This window comes from Musa acuminata, chromosome BXJ1-3 (genome assembly GCF_036884655.1).
Source record: "Musa acuminata AAA Group cultivar baxijiao chromosome BXJ1-3, Cavendish_Baxijiao_AAA, whole genome shotgun sequence".
NCBI classification, from domain to species: Eukaryota; Viridiplantae; Streptophyta; class Magnoliopsida; order Zingiberales; family Musaceae; genus Musa; species Musa acuminata.
The window spans coordinates 21,628,242-21,645,540 of NC_088329.1; the positions used below are offsets into that span (position 1 = coordinate 21,628,242).

A 17,299-nucleotide genomic window follows, 5' to 3' on the forward strand; every position below is an offset into this window, starting at 1 on the left:
ATATTTTCGGTATATTGACCCCTATACACTGTTTCGGCTATAAGTTTTAGCACAAAATGTGAATTCAGGCAGGAACTATTTTGTTTGTAATTAGACTCTTATGTCTTTCTTTTGACACCGATTTTGTAGAATTTGGACACCGAATACTTACCCAAACTTTTCTTTCAAATGAGACTATAGATGCTGTAAAACAGACTTCAAGATTTCTGACCTATCGATACTAAGTTATCTATAACTCCCTGTTGAGAATTCTGATTTGTACCAAACTGATTTTATTTGAAACTAGATTTGAAAATATTTCTTTGGACATACAGTTTGAAAATTTTGGAGTTCAATTGCCCACCCTACCGTCTGTTGAATCCGACCCTATAAATTCTGTAAAACAGTGATTGTGATTTTGACCTTGTGTTACCAAATCAGAGGTAACTCTGTGTTGGGAGCCCTGTTTCATATGAAATCTGTTCCATCCGAATATAGATTGATATATGATTCGACCATAGCCTTCTTATGGGTATTGGAGCATAATTGTTATTCTGAAATATTTGTTTGATGTGCCACTGGAATTCTGTCCGAAATCGAGCTTTGGTCGATTTCGCATATTCTGTTCCATTTCCTTTGGATACTTGAGTTCGCCTAATCTTCTTATTGCAATTGAGCTGATTATAATTGCTTGGAATCCCTGTACACTCTTGCTTTCATTTCTTTCCTAAAATGAATACTTTTGTGAGAGATTTGTTCCTTGCATCACACTGCTTTTGAAAAGGCACATGTACGTTTGGTTGTTCCGCGTGTGCTTCCGTTATATGCTACTTTTTGTTGAAACTGCCTTCTTGTACTCTGGTGTGTGGGATTGTCTGGACCTTTGCCAGAAATGGTAAAGGGTATGCGCTGAATTGCCCGCTTTGTGGGGTCCCGCTTTGAGGGATATTCTGGTATGCGCTTATTTGCCCGCTTTGTGGGGTCCCGCTTTGTGGGATATTGCTTAGAGCCTGCGATGCTCTGCCGGCCCCTTTGACTTCACCTAGACGTGGGTGGATGGAGCTCCCAGACGTGGGAGACTTTTGTCAGGTGGTCATTCAGAAATGGATGAATCACATTCTGACTGAGATCCCACTACACCCTCTATATGTTTGATATGACATCCAGAGTTTTTGTGAGTTATTTCTGTTCGTGCTCTGGATAGTTATGATATGATTGCAACGTCAAGGACGACGTTTGAGCTTCTGTACGACATATGAGTTTGATATGCTCTGAAATGCTTCATTCACTGTTGATTTTGCTTCGTAATGTTCCATATGTCGTTGATGTGATTTGGAACATTTTAAATGCCATTGATAAGCTCCGATATGTTTCCTTTGTTTCTGATATGCTCCAATTACTCTATGCCCCATCTGTCAGGAACCAAATATGTATGATTAAAAAGGACAACTATGATTTCTGCTCCTAATGATATTAAGTATACGAAATCGTATATTCTGCTTTGTGTTTGAAAACTGCATCTCTTTGGAAATTGTACTATTTTGATATGGATATGTTAGTCACTTGCTGAGCTCTTTATGCTCACCCCATTTGTTGATAAATTTTTCAGGATAGCGTATCGCTTGCTTAAATGTTAAGAATGGGCTGAGACAGTGGAGAGTTTAGAAGACGTTGGGCAGAACTTTTGTTAGCATATATGTAGTTGTGTATAAGTTACTCTGCATATTATGAAATGTGACGATGAATCTGGACCTGTGGATTTTGTGTAAGATAAAGGATCCCTTGTGTATAGGATTTTGGAATGTTAAATTAAATTTGTGTAATGATATGAACTTATGGTAAATCGATGATTCTGGTGACTGCATAGATTTCCCCACTTGTGGATTTATATTGTGATTTTTATTTGGTGAGTTGAGTTCAGATTGCATGAATTATCGAGTGATGTATGCTATGTTTATGAATTGCACAGGGTTATGAATTGATAGATTATAGAGGTGAAATTTGATCTGAATGTTTTCTTAGTGACCTCAAACGTGTGTTTGGATCCTGGGTTAGTTGAGACAAAAAAAAAATTTTAAATATCATGGATATTTTTAGGGGTGTGACAGAGGTGGTATCAGAGCCTGATTTGAGAATCACTAAGAATATTATCTTTATTTGAGGTTTATTGACTGTCATTAGAGATTGATCAAAGAAAATGTTCTTTTGATGTTTTAGGAAGCGAGGATGACGAGATCATCTGGTTCTCCTGTTGCATCTACTGCTGATCAATTGAGTGGTATTATGCGGACTTTGGAGACTATGGCACAAGTGATGCAACAACAACAACAACCTGTCCAACAAGGAAATAGTGATGGGACAGAGACATCAAACCAGACGGGGTTGGGAATTGGACAGTTTAAGAAGCTTAGTCCTCCCAGTTTCAGTGGTGAGTCTGATCCAATGGTGGCGGAACGATGGATGATGCAGATAGAGAAAATATTTGATGCCTTAAGTTACTCTGATGAACGAAAGGTTTTTCTTGCCACCTTTATGCTGGAAGGAGAAGCTGAACACTGGTGGAGAATGATTAAGAGGATGTCTGAAATCAAACATGAGCCAATGACATGGAAGTTATTCCAAGAAAAGTTTTACGACAAATATTTTCCAGATTGCATGAGAGAGCAAAAAGAATTGGAGTTCTTGAATCTTATCCAGGGAAGCATGACGGTTACAAAGTATGAATCTAAATTTACTGAGCTCTCCAGGTTTGCCACACATATGACTGATGATGAATCTAGAAAGGCAAGAAGGTTTGAAAGGGGATTACGGCCGGCAATAAGAAGCCGAATGTCAGCTTTAAAATTACAAACATATGCTGATACAGTAGAAAGAGCTTTGAAAATTGAAAGAGACAAGGAGGAAATTCAAGAAATCATTGGCAAGAACCAAAGGAACAAATTTACTAGCAAAAGCAGGAGAGAAAATGAATACGAAGATAGTAACAAGAGGTTTAAGACATCTGGATTTGAGAAAAGGAAACCATGGGGGAGGACTCAGTTATGTGAAAAATGCGGATTAAATCATGAGACAAGTCGGTGTTTTCGGGTGACTGGAGCATGTTTTAATTGTGGAAAGCTAGGTCATCAAATAAAAGATTGCCCACTGAACAGGAAAAGAGAGCCACTGTCTCCTAGACCCTCAGCCCATGCTAGAGTATACGCTATCACTGAACAAGATTCTAGAGCTTCTAAATCAGTGGTGGAAGGTATTCTTCATGTTTCTAAAAGAAATGCAAAAGTTTTGTTTGATCCCGGCTCCAACTTATCGTTTGTTTCAAAATACTTTGCTTGTCACTTGGATATTCCACCTAAATCCCTGGATTATATGTTATATGTAACAACTGCTGTTGGAGATTCATTGGCAACAAACTTGGTCTACCCATCTTGTTTGATCTCTATTGGAGACCACGAATTCCTTGCTGATTTGATTCTCCTAGAGATCCAGGGCTTTGATATTATACTCGGCATGGATTGGTTATCTTCTCATCACGCTAGTATTGATTGTTACAAAAAAATAATTACTTTCTGCATACTAGATCAGCCTATATTTTTCTTTGAGGGCATTAAGCATGATTTGCCTCCTTGCTTAATATCCGCACTTCAAGCTTATCATCTTATGCAGAAAGGTTGTTTTTGTTATGTGGTGTGTGTAAAGGAGCATTCAAATCAGGAAACCCACCTTGATGAAATTTCAGTGGTCAAAGAATTCCCTGATGTATTTCCAGACGACTTGCCTGGTTTACCTCTAGATAGAGGGGGTGAATTTGCTATTGATCTAGTCCCCAGTACCGCCCCAATATCTAAGCCTCCCTACAGAATGGCACCACTTGAGCTTGAAGAATTAAAGAAGCAAATACAAGAATTATTAGATAAGGGTTTCATACGACCCAGTGTGTCCCCATGGGGTGCTCCGGTACTATTAGTGAAGAAGAAGGATGGAACATTGAGGCTTTGTATTGATTATAGACAGTTGAATCAGGTGACCATCAAAAACAAATACCCCATACCTAGAATTGATGATTTGTTTGATCAACTGCAGGGTGCACAAGTATTCTCTAAGATTGACCTGAGGTCAGGTTACTATCAGTTAAAGATCAAGGAGGAGGATATTTCAAAAACAGCTTTCAGAACTCGATATGGTCATTATGAATTCTTGGTGATGCCGTTTGGTTTGACAAATGCCCCTGCAGCTTTTATGGAACTAATGAATAGGATATTTCAACCGCTCTTGGATATCTGTGTAATTGTATTTATTGATGACATATTGGTGTATTCAAAGAGTAACCAGGAGCATGAGGAACACTTGAGAGATGTGTTGTCCATACTGAGAGAAAAGAAGTTGTATGCGAAGTTCAGCAAATGTGAATTTTGGTTGAATGAAGTTGCTTTCTTAGGTCATGTGATTTCAGGGAAGGGTATATCTGTTGATCCAAGGAAAATAGAAGCTGTAGTTGAATGGGAAGTACCAACAAATGTAACAGAGGTTAGAAGTTTCTTGGGCATGGCAGGTTATTACAGGAGATTTGTGGAGGGATTTTCTCGAATTGCTCAACCTCTCACCAAACTCACTAAGAAGAATATGAAATTTGTATGGGGCGATGATTGTGAGCAAAGCTTTCAAGAGTTAAAAAGAAGATTGACTAGTGCCCCTATTCTCACTATTCCAAGTGGTAGTGAGGGATTTGTAGTTTATACTGATGCTTCAAGAAAGGGGCTAGGATGTGTTTTGATGCAGGAAGGGAGAGTAATTGCTTATGCTTCTAGGCAACTTAAAGGTTATGAATTGAATTATCCAACTCATGATTTGGAATTAGCAGCAATCATTTTTGCTCTAAAGATTTGGAGACATTATTTGTATGGTCGACAGTTTGAAATCTTCACTGATCACAAGAGTTTAAAATACATTTTCACTCAGAAGGAGTTGAACATGAGGCAGCGAAGATGGATAGAACTTCTGAAGGATTATGATTGTGCCATCCGTTATCACCCGGGCAAGGCCAATGTTGTAGCTGATGCACTTAGTAGAAAATCTACAAGTTTTATGGCTAGTCTGGTCGTGAAGCAATGGAAGCTAATAGAAGAAAATTTTGATTTGAAAGCTTTGAGGAAAGAGCAAGACTCGATGATTTTGATGGCCTCCATTCAAATGCAGTCTGATCTTATGCAACAAATTAAGGAGGGACAATTACGAGATCCACACTTAATCTACTTGAGGAGTGAAGTAGAAAAGGAATTGAAGCCACAATTTCAAGTTTCAAAGGATGGCCTATTGAGATTTGGGGAGAGAGTATGTGTACCAAATGAACTAGATATCAAGAATCAAATCCTAAATGAAAGTCATACTTCAAAGTACGCCCTACACCCTGGGAGCACTAAGATGTATAGAGATCTTCAAAGTTATTATTGGTGGGAAGGCATGAAGAAGGAAATTGCAATGTATGTTTCAAAATGTTTGACGTGTCAGCAAATCAAAGTAGAACACCAAAGACCTGGAGGGTTGCTGCAACCTTTAGTTATACCGGAATGGAAATGGGAATGTATTACTATGGATTTTGTTTCAGGACTACCCAGAACCTCGAGGAAGCATGATGCTATTTGGGTTATCATTGATAGGTTAACAAAATCTGCACATTTCCTTCCGATTAATATGACTTATTCGCTTGATAGACTTGCAGATTTATATGTTAATGAAATAGTCAGACTTCATGGTATTCCAAAGGAGATCATCTCTGATAGAGACTCCAGATTTCTCTCTAGATTCTGGAGAAGGTTACAGGAATCTATGGGCACTAAAGTTAAGTTTAGTACTGCATATCATCCTCAGACTGATGGTCAGTCAGAAAGAACAATTCAAACACTTGAGGATTTGCTTAGAGCCTATGTTATGGATTGGAAAGGTGAATGGGATAAGGATATTTCACTTGTCGAGTTCACGTATAACAATAGTTATCATTCAAGTATTCAGATGGCTCCGTATGAAGCTTTATATGGGCGAAAGTGCATAACACCTATATGTTGGGAGGAAGTTGGGGACAGAAAGTTGTTAGCACCGGACAAGGTACAAGAAACTACCGAGAAAATTCAAGTTATAAGGAAAAGGTTAAAAGCTGCTCAGAGTCGTCAAAAGAGTTATGCCGATAATAGGAGACGAGATATTGAGTTTGAAATCGGAGATTTTGTATTCTTAAAAGTCTCCCCTTCCAAAGGCATTATAAGGTTTGGGAAGAAAGGAAAGTTAAGCCCAAGATTTATTGGACCTTTTGAGGTTCTTGAGAGGGTTGGTTCTGTCGCTTACAGGATTGCCTTACCACCCGCATTGAGCCATGTCCATGATATATTTCATGTCTCGATGATTAGAAAGTATATGTATGACCCTTCTCACATCATTAAGTATGAGCTGGTGGAGTTCGATAAAGATCTATCCTATGTGGAAGAGCCTATTCAGATTATTGATAAGAAAGAAAAAGTCCTAAGGAATCGGGTCGTCCCACTAGTTCAAGTAAATTGGAGACATCATTCTGGAGAAGAGACAACTTGGGAGCTAGAAGAGGAAATGAAAAAGGTGTATCCTCGTCTTTTCATCGAATAGAGGTACGATAAATTTAGAGGACTAAATTTTTCTTTTAAGGGGGGGAGAGTGTAACACCCCTCATTTCCGAGTGTTCGTATAATTTTTGGTGATAATGTAAGCATCTATTTTAATTGACAAAAGAAATAGAGTATGAATTAGAGGTAACTTATTTTTAAGATTTGGGAGATCTGTTAAAAAAAAAAAAAATAAAAAAAGAAAGAATCTGAGGACCTATATGTAAACCCTAAGGACCTAATCGTGAATATGATAAAAACAAGGACTAAACTGCAAAATGCACCAAATGACAAATTCCACCGCTTAAGCTTCTCTGCCTTCGTTGTTAAGGAAGCAGAGGAGGCAGCTCGTGGGTGATCAGGGAAAGAAAGAAAGAAAGAAAGAAGAAGAAGAAGAAGAAGAAGAAGAAGAGGAAGAAAATTGGGGCTTTTAGGGTTCTTGCTTTAATCTTGTCATTTCGGGTCAAAATTTCCAAAGGCAAGTGTTCTAACCCCATCCTACAGAAGTATTAGACTCTGTTTTTATGTTGATTCAAAATAAATTGGAAGATTTCTATTTAGAAACTGATATGTCTCTCTTTGGACTTAAAACCATGGATTCTGAAATATTTTCGGTATATTGACCCCTATACACTGTTTCGGCTATAAGTTTTAGCACAAAATGTGAATTCAGGCAGGAACTATTTTGTTTGTAATTAGACTCTTATGTCTTTCTTTTGACACCGATTTTGTAGAATTTGGACACCGAATACTTACCCAAACTTTTCTTTCAAATGAGACTATAGATGCTGTAAAACAGACTTCAAGATTTCTGACCTATCGATACTAAGTTATCTATAACTCCCTGTTGAGAATTCTGATTTGTACCAAACTGATTTTATTTGAAACTAGATTTGAAAATATTTCTTTGGACATACAGTTTGAAAATTTTGGAGTTCAATTGCCCACCCTACCGTCTGTTGAATCCGACCCTATAAATTCTGTAAAACAGTGATTGTGATTTTGACCTTGTGTTACCAAATCAGAGGTAACTCTGTGTTGGGAGCCCTGTTTCATATGAAATCTGTTCCATCCGAATATAGATTGATATATGATTCGACCATAGCCTTCTTATGGGTATTGGAGCATAATTGTTATTCTGAAATATTTGTTTGATGTGCCACTGGAATTCTGTCCGAAATCGAGCTTTGGTCGATTTCGCATATTCTGTTCCATTTCCTTTGGATACTTGAGTTCGCCTAATCTTCTTATTGCAATTGAGCTGATTATAATTGCTTGGAATCCCTGTACACTCTTGCTTTCATTTCTTTCCTAAAATGAATACTTTTGTGAGAGATTTGTTCCTTGCATCACACTGCTTTTGAAAAGGCACATGTACGTTTGGTTGTTCCGCGTGTGCTTCCGTTATATGCTACTTTTTGTTGAAACTGCCTTCTTGTACTCTGGTGTGTGGGATTGTCTGGACCTTTGCCAGAAATGGTAAAGGGTATGCGCTGATTTGCCCGCTTTGTGGGGTCCCGCTTTGAGGGATATTCTGGTATGCGCTTATTTGCCCGCTTTGTGGGGTCCCGCTTTGTGGGATATTGCTTAGAGCCTGCGATGCTCTGCCGGCCCCTTTGACTTCACCTAGACGTGGGTGGATGGAGCTCCCAGACGTGGGAGACTTTTGTCAGGTGGTCATTCAGAAATGGATGAATCACATTCTGACTGAGATCCCACTACACCCTCTATATGTTTGATATGACATCCAGAGTTTTTGTGAGTTATTTCTGTTCGTGCTCTGGATAGTTATGATATGATTGCAACGTCAAGGACGACGTTTGAGCTTCTGTACGACATATGAGTTTGATATGCTCTGAAATGCTTCATTCACTGTTGATTTTGCTTCGTAATGTTCCATATGTCGTTGATGTGATTTGGAACATTTTAAATGCCATTGATAAGCTCCGATATGTTTCCTTTGTTTCTGATATGCTCCAATTACTCTATGCCCCATCTGTCAGGAACCAAATATGTATGATTAAAAAGGACAACTATGATTTCTGCTCCTAATGATATTAAGTATACGAAATCGTATATTCTGCTTTGTGTTTGAAAACTGCATCTCTTTGGAAATTGTACTATTTTGATATGGATATGTTAGTCACTTGCTGAGCTCTTTATGCTCACCCCATTTGTTGATAAATTTTTCAGGATAGCGTATCGCTTGCTTAAATGTTAAGAATGGGCTGAGACAGTGGAGAGTTTAGAAGACGTTGGGCAGAACTTTTGTTAGCATATATGTAGTTGTGTATAAGTTACTCTGCATATTATGAAATGTGACGATGAATCTGGACCTGTGGATTTTGTGTAAGATAAAGGATCCCTTGTGTATAGGATTTTGGAATGTTAAATTAAATTTGTGTAATGATATGAACTTATGGTAAATCGATGATTCTGGTGACTGCATAGATTTCCCCACTTGTGGATTTATATTGTGATTTTTATTTGGTGAGTTGAGTTCAGATTGCATGAATTATCGAGTGATGTATGCTATGTTTATGAATTGCACAGGGTTATGAATTGATAGATTATAGAGGTGAAATTTGATCTGAATGTTTTCTTAGTGACCTCAAACGTGTGTTTGGATCCTGGGTTAGTTGAGACAAAAAAAAAATTTTAAATATCATGGATATTTTTAGGGGTGTGACAACTAAATGGGTCTTTCTCGGCCAAAAACAGCCCCAACATTGGCCCAATTGACCTATAATTGAGTTGGCCTAATTCCAACCCAATTACAACTTAAAACTACTTCGATCTAGATAATTATTACAAAGCATTAATCACATGTTGTCCGACATGTCATTGGTTCATCGATGCTTCGTCCTATCCTTTGGTGCATCGTCCTCTTTTGCGGCCATTTGTCTAATCGGTATGTTGATCTCCGCAACTCCGATCTCCTTGGTGCAATGTCCGCTATTTTAGGCTTGATGCCCAAACTCATGGCACAAAGTCTTCTGTCGACATGTCAACCGATCCTCTAGCTCGACGTCCAATCTTCTGACATGTTTCACTCTAGCCCAACATTGATACTTCCTAATGTAATTGTCTCTTCATGATCGAAGCTAGTCCTTCGTCTTTTAATACGCATATTAGATCATAAACTCATCAATTAGTTTTATTATCAAAATCCGAGATTCAATAGACCAAACCACTGTAAATATGATTTGTAATTACTTTATGCTTTTCATTTTTATTACAAACTGATTTACTTGCTCACTACTCTTACGAACGTTTAAAGTTAAACTCATTTCTAATGTAAGCTTTATCGAACGAAAATTTTCTAAATCAAAATCATAATTTTACGGCAGCACTAATTCACTCCCCCGCCTTCTCCTCCTCTCTCTTAGTGCAATTTACGATCCTAACACTAGTATGGCACATACACAATCATGTGTAATGCATAACCAATACATGGGTTGGCCTAACATAAGCATTGTGTTATGTAGTCTATTTTGTTTGATGTGGGCCCTAATTGAACTAAATAAAATTTAATTAGTTTATATTAATTCAAGATGATTACGAATCTATTTGACTTATTTAAATTTATTTAATCTAAATTATACCATTCAAATTATACTAATTTAATGTAGTTCTAAGCTAGTTAAATGAGGATTAGAGATTAATTCAGTTATATTCTAATTAAAATGAGTTTAATTGGATCTATTAAACTATGATTTAAGTTAGTTGAAGGGTAATTGATATTATTTAACTTTAATGATATTTAAAAAATATATTTTAATATATTATTTTATCCCGATATAGATATAACCAATATGAGATAACGTTATTTTACTATCTAAGGATAAGTAGGATGATTCCGTATGATATAAATTTGTTTCCATGAACACAAACTCATCCCAAATTCTCTCCGACCACTATTTGTGGGAGTGATCCTTAAGTATTTGATGGAATGATGATTATTAGTCATATATGTATTCTATATGGATAAAAGAATCTAAATTGTGCTTCAAGTAATCATTGTTATAAAGTTCTACTTTATATTGATGAGGATTCCAAAACACACAAGCATTACATCTCCCCTTGGTCATCAAGATGTATCTGATAAAATCCTCTACGAGCAATCAGATCAGCACATCACAAATATCTAAATTTTATTTTTCATTCAAATCCCTGTTCCAGATTACATTATATATATGAATGAGGATTCCAAAACACACAAGCATTACATGTCTCCCCTCGGTCATCATGATGTATCTGATAAAATCCTCTAGGAGCAATCAGATCAGCACATCACAAATATCTACATTTTATTTTTCATTCAAATCCCTGTTCCAGATTACAGCACAGCAAGCATTGGTTCCATGTCAAAACAACCTACTAGGAAAAGCCATAAAAACCACATATCTAACAAAAACCCAACCACAGATCCATTCCCCACCTCAATAATACATCTTTAACTCTGGCTACAGATGGTGTATCAGACAACCTGATACATCTTTGACCAACAGCATAAAGGCTACTACAATTTTGACGACATACAACAATATTATTCATCAAAGATTGACACCATCTGACATACAACCATAATATGCTGTACCAATAGAAGCAATCACTGAGTAGACAACTAATTCCGGATACTGATTTCAGAAAAGATTCAGCATTTCATTGCTATGGCATGTGTCCAAATTTACATTGTGAAGAAAGCTCTACATTTCTCCAATCATTAACATATCTAAATGAATGACTTACAAATCACCTAATCTATTAACAAGTTACAACAAGATGAGAAAGACAACTGCCATATCTAAGCAATGACTGTGGAATCACCCTATGTACCATACAGTCATGGCAGAAAGCAACTGCCATATCTAAGCAATGACTTGGGCATCACCCTAATCTATCAATCAATACCTACAAGGGGGACATAAAAAGAACTGCCTTATCTAAGAAATCACTTGGAAATCACCCAATCTATCAACCAGTTACAGAAAGAATGAAAAAAAAAAAAAAGTAATTAAGAACAGGCAGATCCAAAATCTCATTCCCATGGTGTCTGGCTGACCAGAGTTACTGTTGGGCATGGTCTTGAAGGACCACCAATATCAATGTGTGGCCACTTTATCAGTTTCAGTAACCCTGCCAACCATGTGCAGCCTTTGATTGACACCATGACAAACCTTGCAAAGAGCTATATAAAAACATGATAATAGTTCCATGTCTGATATAGCATAGCATAACTGATGGAGTGTCTATAATAGTTCTTTCAGCAGACTAATCACACTACCAAGTCCCATATATCATGTCAAAACTTACCACCCAGTAGTTCAATTTTAATTCAAACAGCATGCACCAACGAGGCAAACCACAATCTCGATGCTTGAAGGTCAATGACAACACCAAGAAGAAATTGCCCAGGGGTAGGTGATAAAAGAAACTTCAGCTGCAGATGGAAGACCAAATACACAGAGTCAACTACGTATTTCAGCATACCAGTTCTGTCTATAAGAAAACTAGAATATATATATATATATATACACACATATATACACACATATATATACACACATATTATATATATATATATATAATATATATATATATAATAAATTTCTTGCCTAATGTTCACAAAGCAAAGTTAACATTTAAGGATTTAACGAACAAGTCAATGGATTTAAATTAAATCATCAGAAGAAGAAGGATGTGTTACGTGTTGCATCTAAATTAAGTCGCCAATTACCAAAATGCAATGAAATATACATGCACAAAGTAAGACTGCTGGTTCAAGTAATTAAACCAGTATCTTATATAACATAAAAGTGTACTTTGCAGATTTCCATATGCTCACTCTTCTTATATCCATATGCAGCATCTAAACTTATCAATTTTTATACATATGCAATTAATAATTGGATTGATGAAAGCAATTATCAAGTCAAGTAAGCATAGATGAGACTTATAGGATATGGGACAACTTACCCCAACACGCCCAATGGGATAAAAAGGGAACCCTACCTTATAGAAGCATGATTTTTTAGAAATGGCAGCATGCCAGGTTTTTACAGGTACCAACACCTACCTCCTTAGACCAGACATACACATTGATCAGGTTCAAGACAAGCACCAATAGAAAAATAGGTATCAAGTTAGACTTGAACAGGTTCGGGTACATGGCAGTTTGTTTTCATTTTTTTTATGGTACAACCAGCTTCATGAACAGATAAAGAAATTCATGGATACCCATTGCCATCCTTAACATTATGGAAACTTGGTGTTATAGCATCTTCGGCAACAGCATGCATTATATAATTCTCATATTTGTTCAGATATAAAAGCTACAGAATTTTTTTGTGATGGAACTTTCACTAAAACAACTAACACAACTTTAAAGATTTTGTGACAGAACATGGTGTTCATGATGGTTGCCTCATCAACCAACATTCAAACAAAAAACTTCTTAAGGTCATTCAGTCACTTAGAAAGAGATTCCCCTCTTGCAGACCTACCTAATTTGCTACCATGTGAGGACATCATCCTTTCCGACTGGACATGATAGTCCAGATTAAACTCCAAGTAAACAAATCCTGTATGGAAAGACACTCAAGCCTAGATAAATTTTAGACTAGTCCTTAAAGTACCTCATTTCAAATGTCTGATCTAATTCCTAGGCAACCCCTGAGAAGGACCATGGTTCAATCTAACTCAACTCAGCTGGTTATAGGCAAGAAAAGAAGGGATCTTGGCATAATCATATATCTATTTATCATATCCTAGGAAAGTCTAGGAAGGACCATGTGTCAACAATAGCACAACCCATACAGATCAAAAAGGAAAATCACAAATGCACAATGTAAAATATCAGTAACTAAATAGAAGGATATGAAGAACCAAAGATTCTTGCACTTTGCAGCTTTGTTAGCACCAACTAGTATGCGGAACACTTGGTTTCAGTTAAACTCAATTGATACTGCCCATATCAACTAATTGAAACTTGTTGAAAAAGAAACACAAGATAAAATTTACAAAACACTCCAGTTTTGTTGTAACACTCTCTCATTGTCTCCTCTTCCACTACCCCTCAACCACCACCACTCACCAAATCCGACCAGCTGCCAATTCTCCTCCCTTTGGCAACCCCTCCAGGACACTGACTGCGTGGCAGGAGGAGAAAAAGAAAATATTCTTTCTGATTATTCTTTTTTTTTACTTTTTTAATTGTTTTGTATGGCAGTGATACACCATACCAACCTATAGCAGAAGTCTGATCAATGACCAGTATGATTTCACATACTATTTCAAAGTACCCAATGTAATTAAAACTTAGCTGACATAATAAGTAATTCAACTCTTATTCATCCAGCAACATAGCATAGACCACACTACACATACAGATATTTTAGTCAACATAGCTGCAAAGAGATGGCCTAAAACTAAGTTTCCTGATAAGTTTGTTAAGTTAATGTTACCACAGGCAGTTGAAACAATCCTCAACGAGCCTAAGCTATCATTCCCAACCAATACACATATTTGCACACATGACTAGTTATATGTTCTTGTATGAATATGATGAATATGTATCTGCATTAGCATATAAAACTCATATGTTACTTGGCTAATATACAAAGTGTCTCTAAGTTCAACATACCTACAATACTAGAAATAGCTTCCAAGTTCTTCTGTGTCTTATTGTTCCTCTAAAGAGAATTAATGAACAATATAGTTTTCTTTTTGAAAAGGCGAAAATTTGTGATAACTTATATACATTAAATAGCTCAAATGGAAAACCAACTTTAAGTGAAGTTTGTGGCTCGGACTATTGCCCAGGAATCTAGGACTCGATAAAGGTATACTCCATATCAACCACCTGCTATGCTTCAAATGTGGTAATATGAAGATTCTATCAAATGAGAAATAAAAGGAATATCACTATCTTAAAAAAACATGAAATAATTCCCAATCATACAAAACAATACTAATTATTCTAATGAAACTTGGGCGACAAGCTTATGTCAAAAACCTTATGTGAAACCAAACCAAGCCTCAATTAATGAGTGATGAACAACCAACTCAGGACAAGTAATAGACTCATTGGATGATCATAATATTATTAAAATATATATTTAAAGGTTATGAGATGTCTTTTTGATGAAGTACATCAGCTACCAAAGAATTACATACCAATATGTGTACGAGTACAGAGGAAATGAAAATCAGCTTACCTCTTTGGTCATATCACTTAGCAGGGCCCTCGCAAGGATTCTCAAAAAAGATATATTTAACCTGTCAAAAGAGCAGATACTAAAACATATGCTTAAGAGCTTAATAACATCTTTCCGCGCTGAGGACATTGCAAAGGGCCTAAATCATTCAGATGATGGACGGCGCCTCTTTGAATGTTCAACCTCCCTCGACTTGCTGCGAGGCCTAGATGATCTCCCTCTGTCCCGGTCATCATCACGATCTGGCTCCCGATCCCTGTGCCTATAGTGATCACTACGTCTATCTCTGTCATCTCGATATCTATTGCGTTCTCGATCAACTTCGTGCTCCCTTTCCCTATCTCTTTCTCTGTCCTTCTCCCTTTCCCTCTCCCATTCTCGATCCCTCTCAGGACCCATTTCCTTATCTCTCCCTGTATCCCTTTCCCTCTCATCACGGTATCTTCTCTCTGGCCAGTCCTGCCCAGAACCCATATCTTTCTCCCTTTCAGGTTTCCTGTCTGGAGCACTGTAGCGGTCCCTTTCCGCCATCCTATCCTTCCCATGGCTCCCTTCTCCATACTGCTGATCAGATGTGGCATCCTCTCCATAGCTGGACTGCTCTTCACCTCCCCATCCACCCATATTGGGATCAGACCACATCCCAATGCCACCAGGAGCCAATCCCCGCCCAAAGAAAGCTGGGTTGACATGAGGAGCCACAACAGGCGGGAACGACGGCATCATTCCAGGAAAAGGAGCCCCAGCTGCACCGGCAGGAAAACCTCCAAAGCCAGCACCCATTCTCCCCATTGCTGCTCCATAGCCTGTCGGGTCGAAGCCTTGACCAAGCATAGCTCCAGGATGCAACACAGGTGGCGGTGGGGCAACAATTCCACCATTACCCATGATACCCCTTCCACCAACTGGACCTATTCTGTTTCTCATATTACCCATCGGCCCTCTGTTTCCCATCCCACCACCTCTTCCCCAATTCCCACCACCACCGCCACCTCCACGTCCACCAACTGAAGGCCCACCACCTCCTCTACCCTTCTGAGCAAGTGCAGGTGGCTGGGACTGGGCTGATGCCTGCTGGTTCTTGTTCACTTGGTTCTCACCCATTCGCCGAACAGTGTGTGGTGAAGCTAATGCCACAACACAAGGCCTACCATTGAAAATGTACCCATTCATACCCTCTTTGCAGGCTGCTGCAGCCATTGGGTCATAGAAATCAACCTGACAGTATCCTTTTGATTTCCCGCTCGCCCTCTCATCAAAAAATTTCACTTCTTTCACCTGTCCATATTTGCAGAGCTCTGCCTCAAGCTCTGCATCCGTCGTCCACCAATGGAGTTCGCCAACAAAAAGAGTGGTGCCACCAACTCCGGCTCCGCCACTGCCACCTGCATCAGCCACGCCATTAGAGTTACCTGCAAGTACAACTACACCTCCGCCACCTCCTTGCCTCTGGAAACCCACGTTCCCAAAGCCACCCCCCGGCCTCTGTAAACCCTCGTTGACGTAGCTAGTATTCTCATTATGTCCCTGGATCTGGACAGATCTACTGGAAGACTGACCCAGATCAGTTCTACCTGTACCCGACGCCACCGGAAGCCGCGGTGGAGGTAGCAGCGCAGGCTGTCTAGCCCCATCTACCGACTCGCCCCCTGGTCTAATCCCTGGGTCGGGGAAACCGCCGGATCTATCAGCAGGCCGCTCGATCTTCGGCTCCCCGGCGATTCCGGGTATCTGAACCCTTTCCAAGGGCTCCACCACCGGCTGCTGGGGCGGATCCTGAGGCGGTGGCGGAGGGTGGTCGCTCAGTCTCTCGTCCCGATCCTGGAAACCCCTTGCATCGTCGCCACCGTGGAACGTCTGGTGGAATCCCTCCCCGACGTTGACGTCGCTGTAGAGGTCGTCGTATTCATCGTCCTCCCCGTAGAACTGCTCCTCGTCCTGCACGGCGGAGATCGCCTCGCTCCGATGGAACCCTCCGCCTCCCCCGCCGCCGCCGTGGTCCATCGTTGAGGAAGGGAGATCTCCGGTTAGGGTTTCAAACGAATTACAGCAGTAAAACCCTAATCGTGAAAAGCTATGCGCAAGGACGAGAGAGAGACACAGAGAGGAAGAAGGAGAAGGGGAACCCCTCTTTTTCGCGTGTTGAAGTTCGACAACTGTTCTGTTAATTCTTCGGATCAGTTCAACTAAAACTATAGCTTATGGTTTTTACCCTTCATGTTGTTATGATCTACTTTGAGATTGGCATTTTTTGTGATGGAATTCCACAGCGACGATGCGCTTGCGGGCACCGAGTCGCAGCCATCGTAACAGCTCACATGAGCCTATGAATAATAAATAACGATCTCATGCGTCAGTTTTTCTCACGTGATGATAACGAACGATAGATATCTATACCATTTGGAGTTCGCATGAGCCTACGAATAATAAATAGACAAACGATCTCATGCGTCAGTTTTTCTCAAGGGTAGAGAC

General features: G+C 39.0%; 1 protein-coding gene across 1 annotated transcript; it reads right to left on the bottom strand.

Annotated features, from left to right (window-relative positions):
* Window positions 1–11,799: 11,799 nt before the first annotated feature.
* LOC135623819 (uncharacterized) lies at window positions 11,800–16,955 on the bottom strand. The gene is made up of 2 exons (XM_065127200.1): window positions 14,825–16,955; window positions 11,800–12,048 (listed from the first exon to the last, which is right to left on the bottom strand). Exon 1 carries the CDS (start codon window positions 16,826–16,828, stop codon window positions 14,969–14,971), a length of 1,860 nt encoding a protein of 619 aa, XP_064983272.1. The 5' UTR covers window positions 16,829–16,955; the 3' UTR covers window positions 11,800–12,048; window positions 14,825–14,968.
* Between the last annotated feature and the right edge of the window lie 344 nt (window positions 16,956–17,299).

What these genes read in the sequence shown, in the direction of transcription:
- LOC135623819 (XM_065127200.1), bottom strand. Translation starts at nt 16,828, where the DNA reads ATGGACCACGGCGGCGGCGGGGGAGGCGGAGGGTTCCATCGGAGCGAG.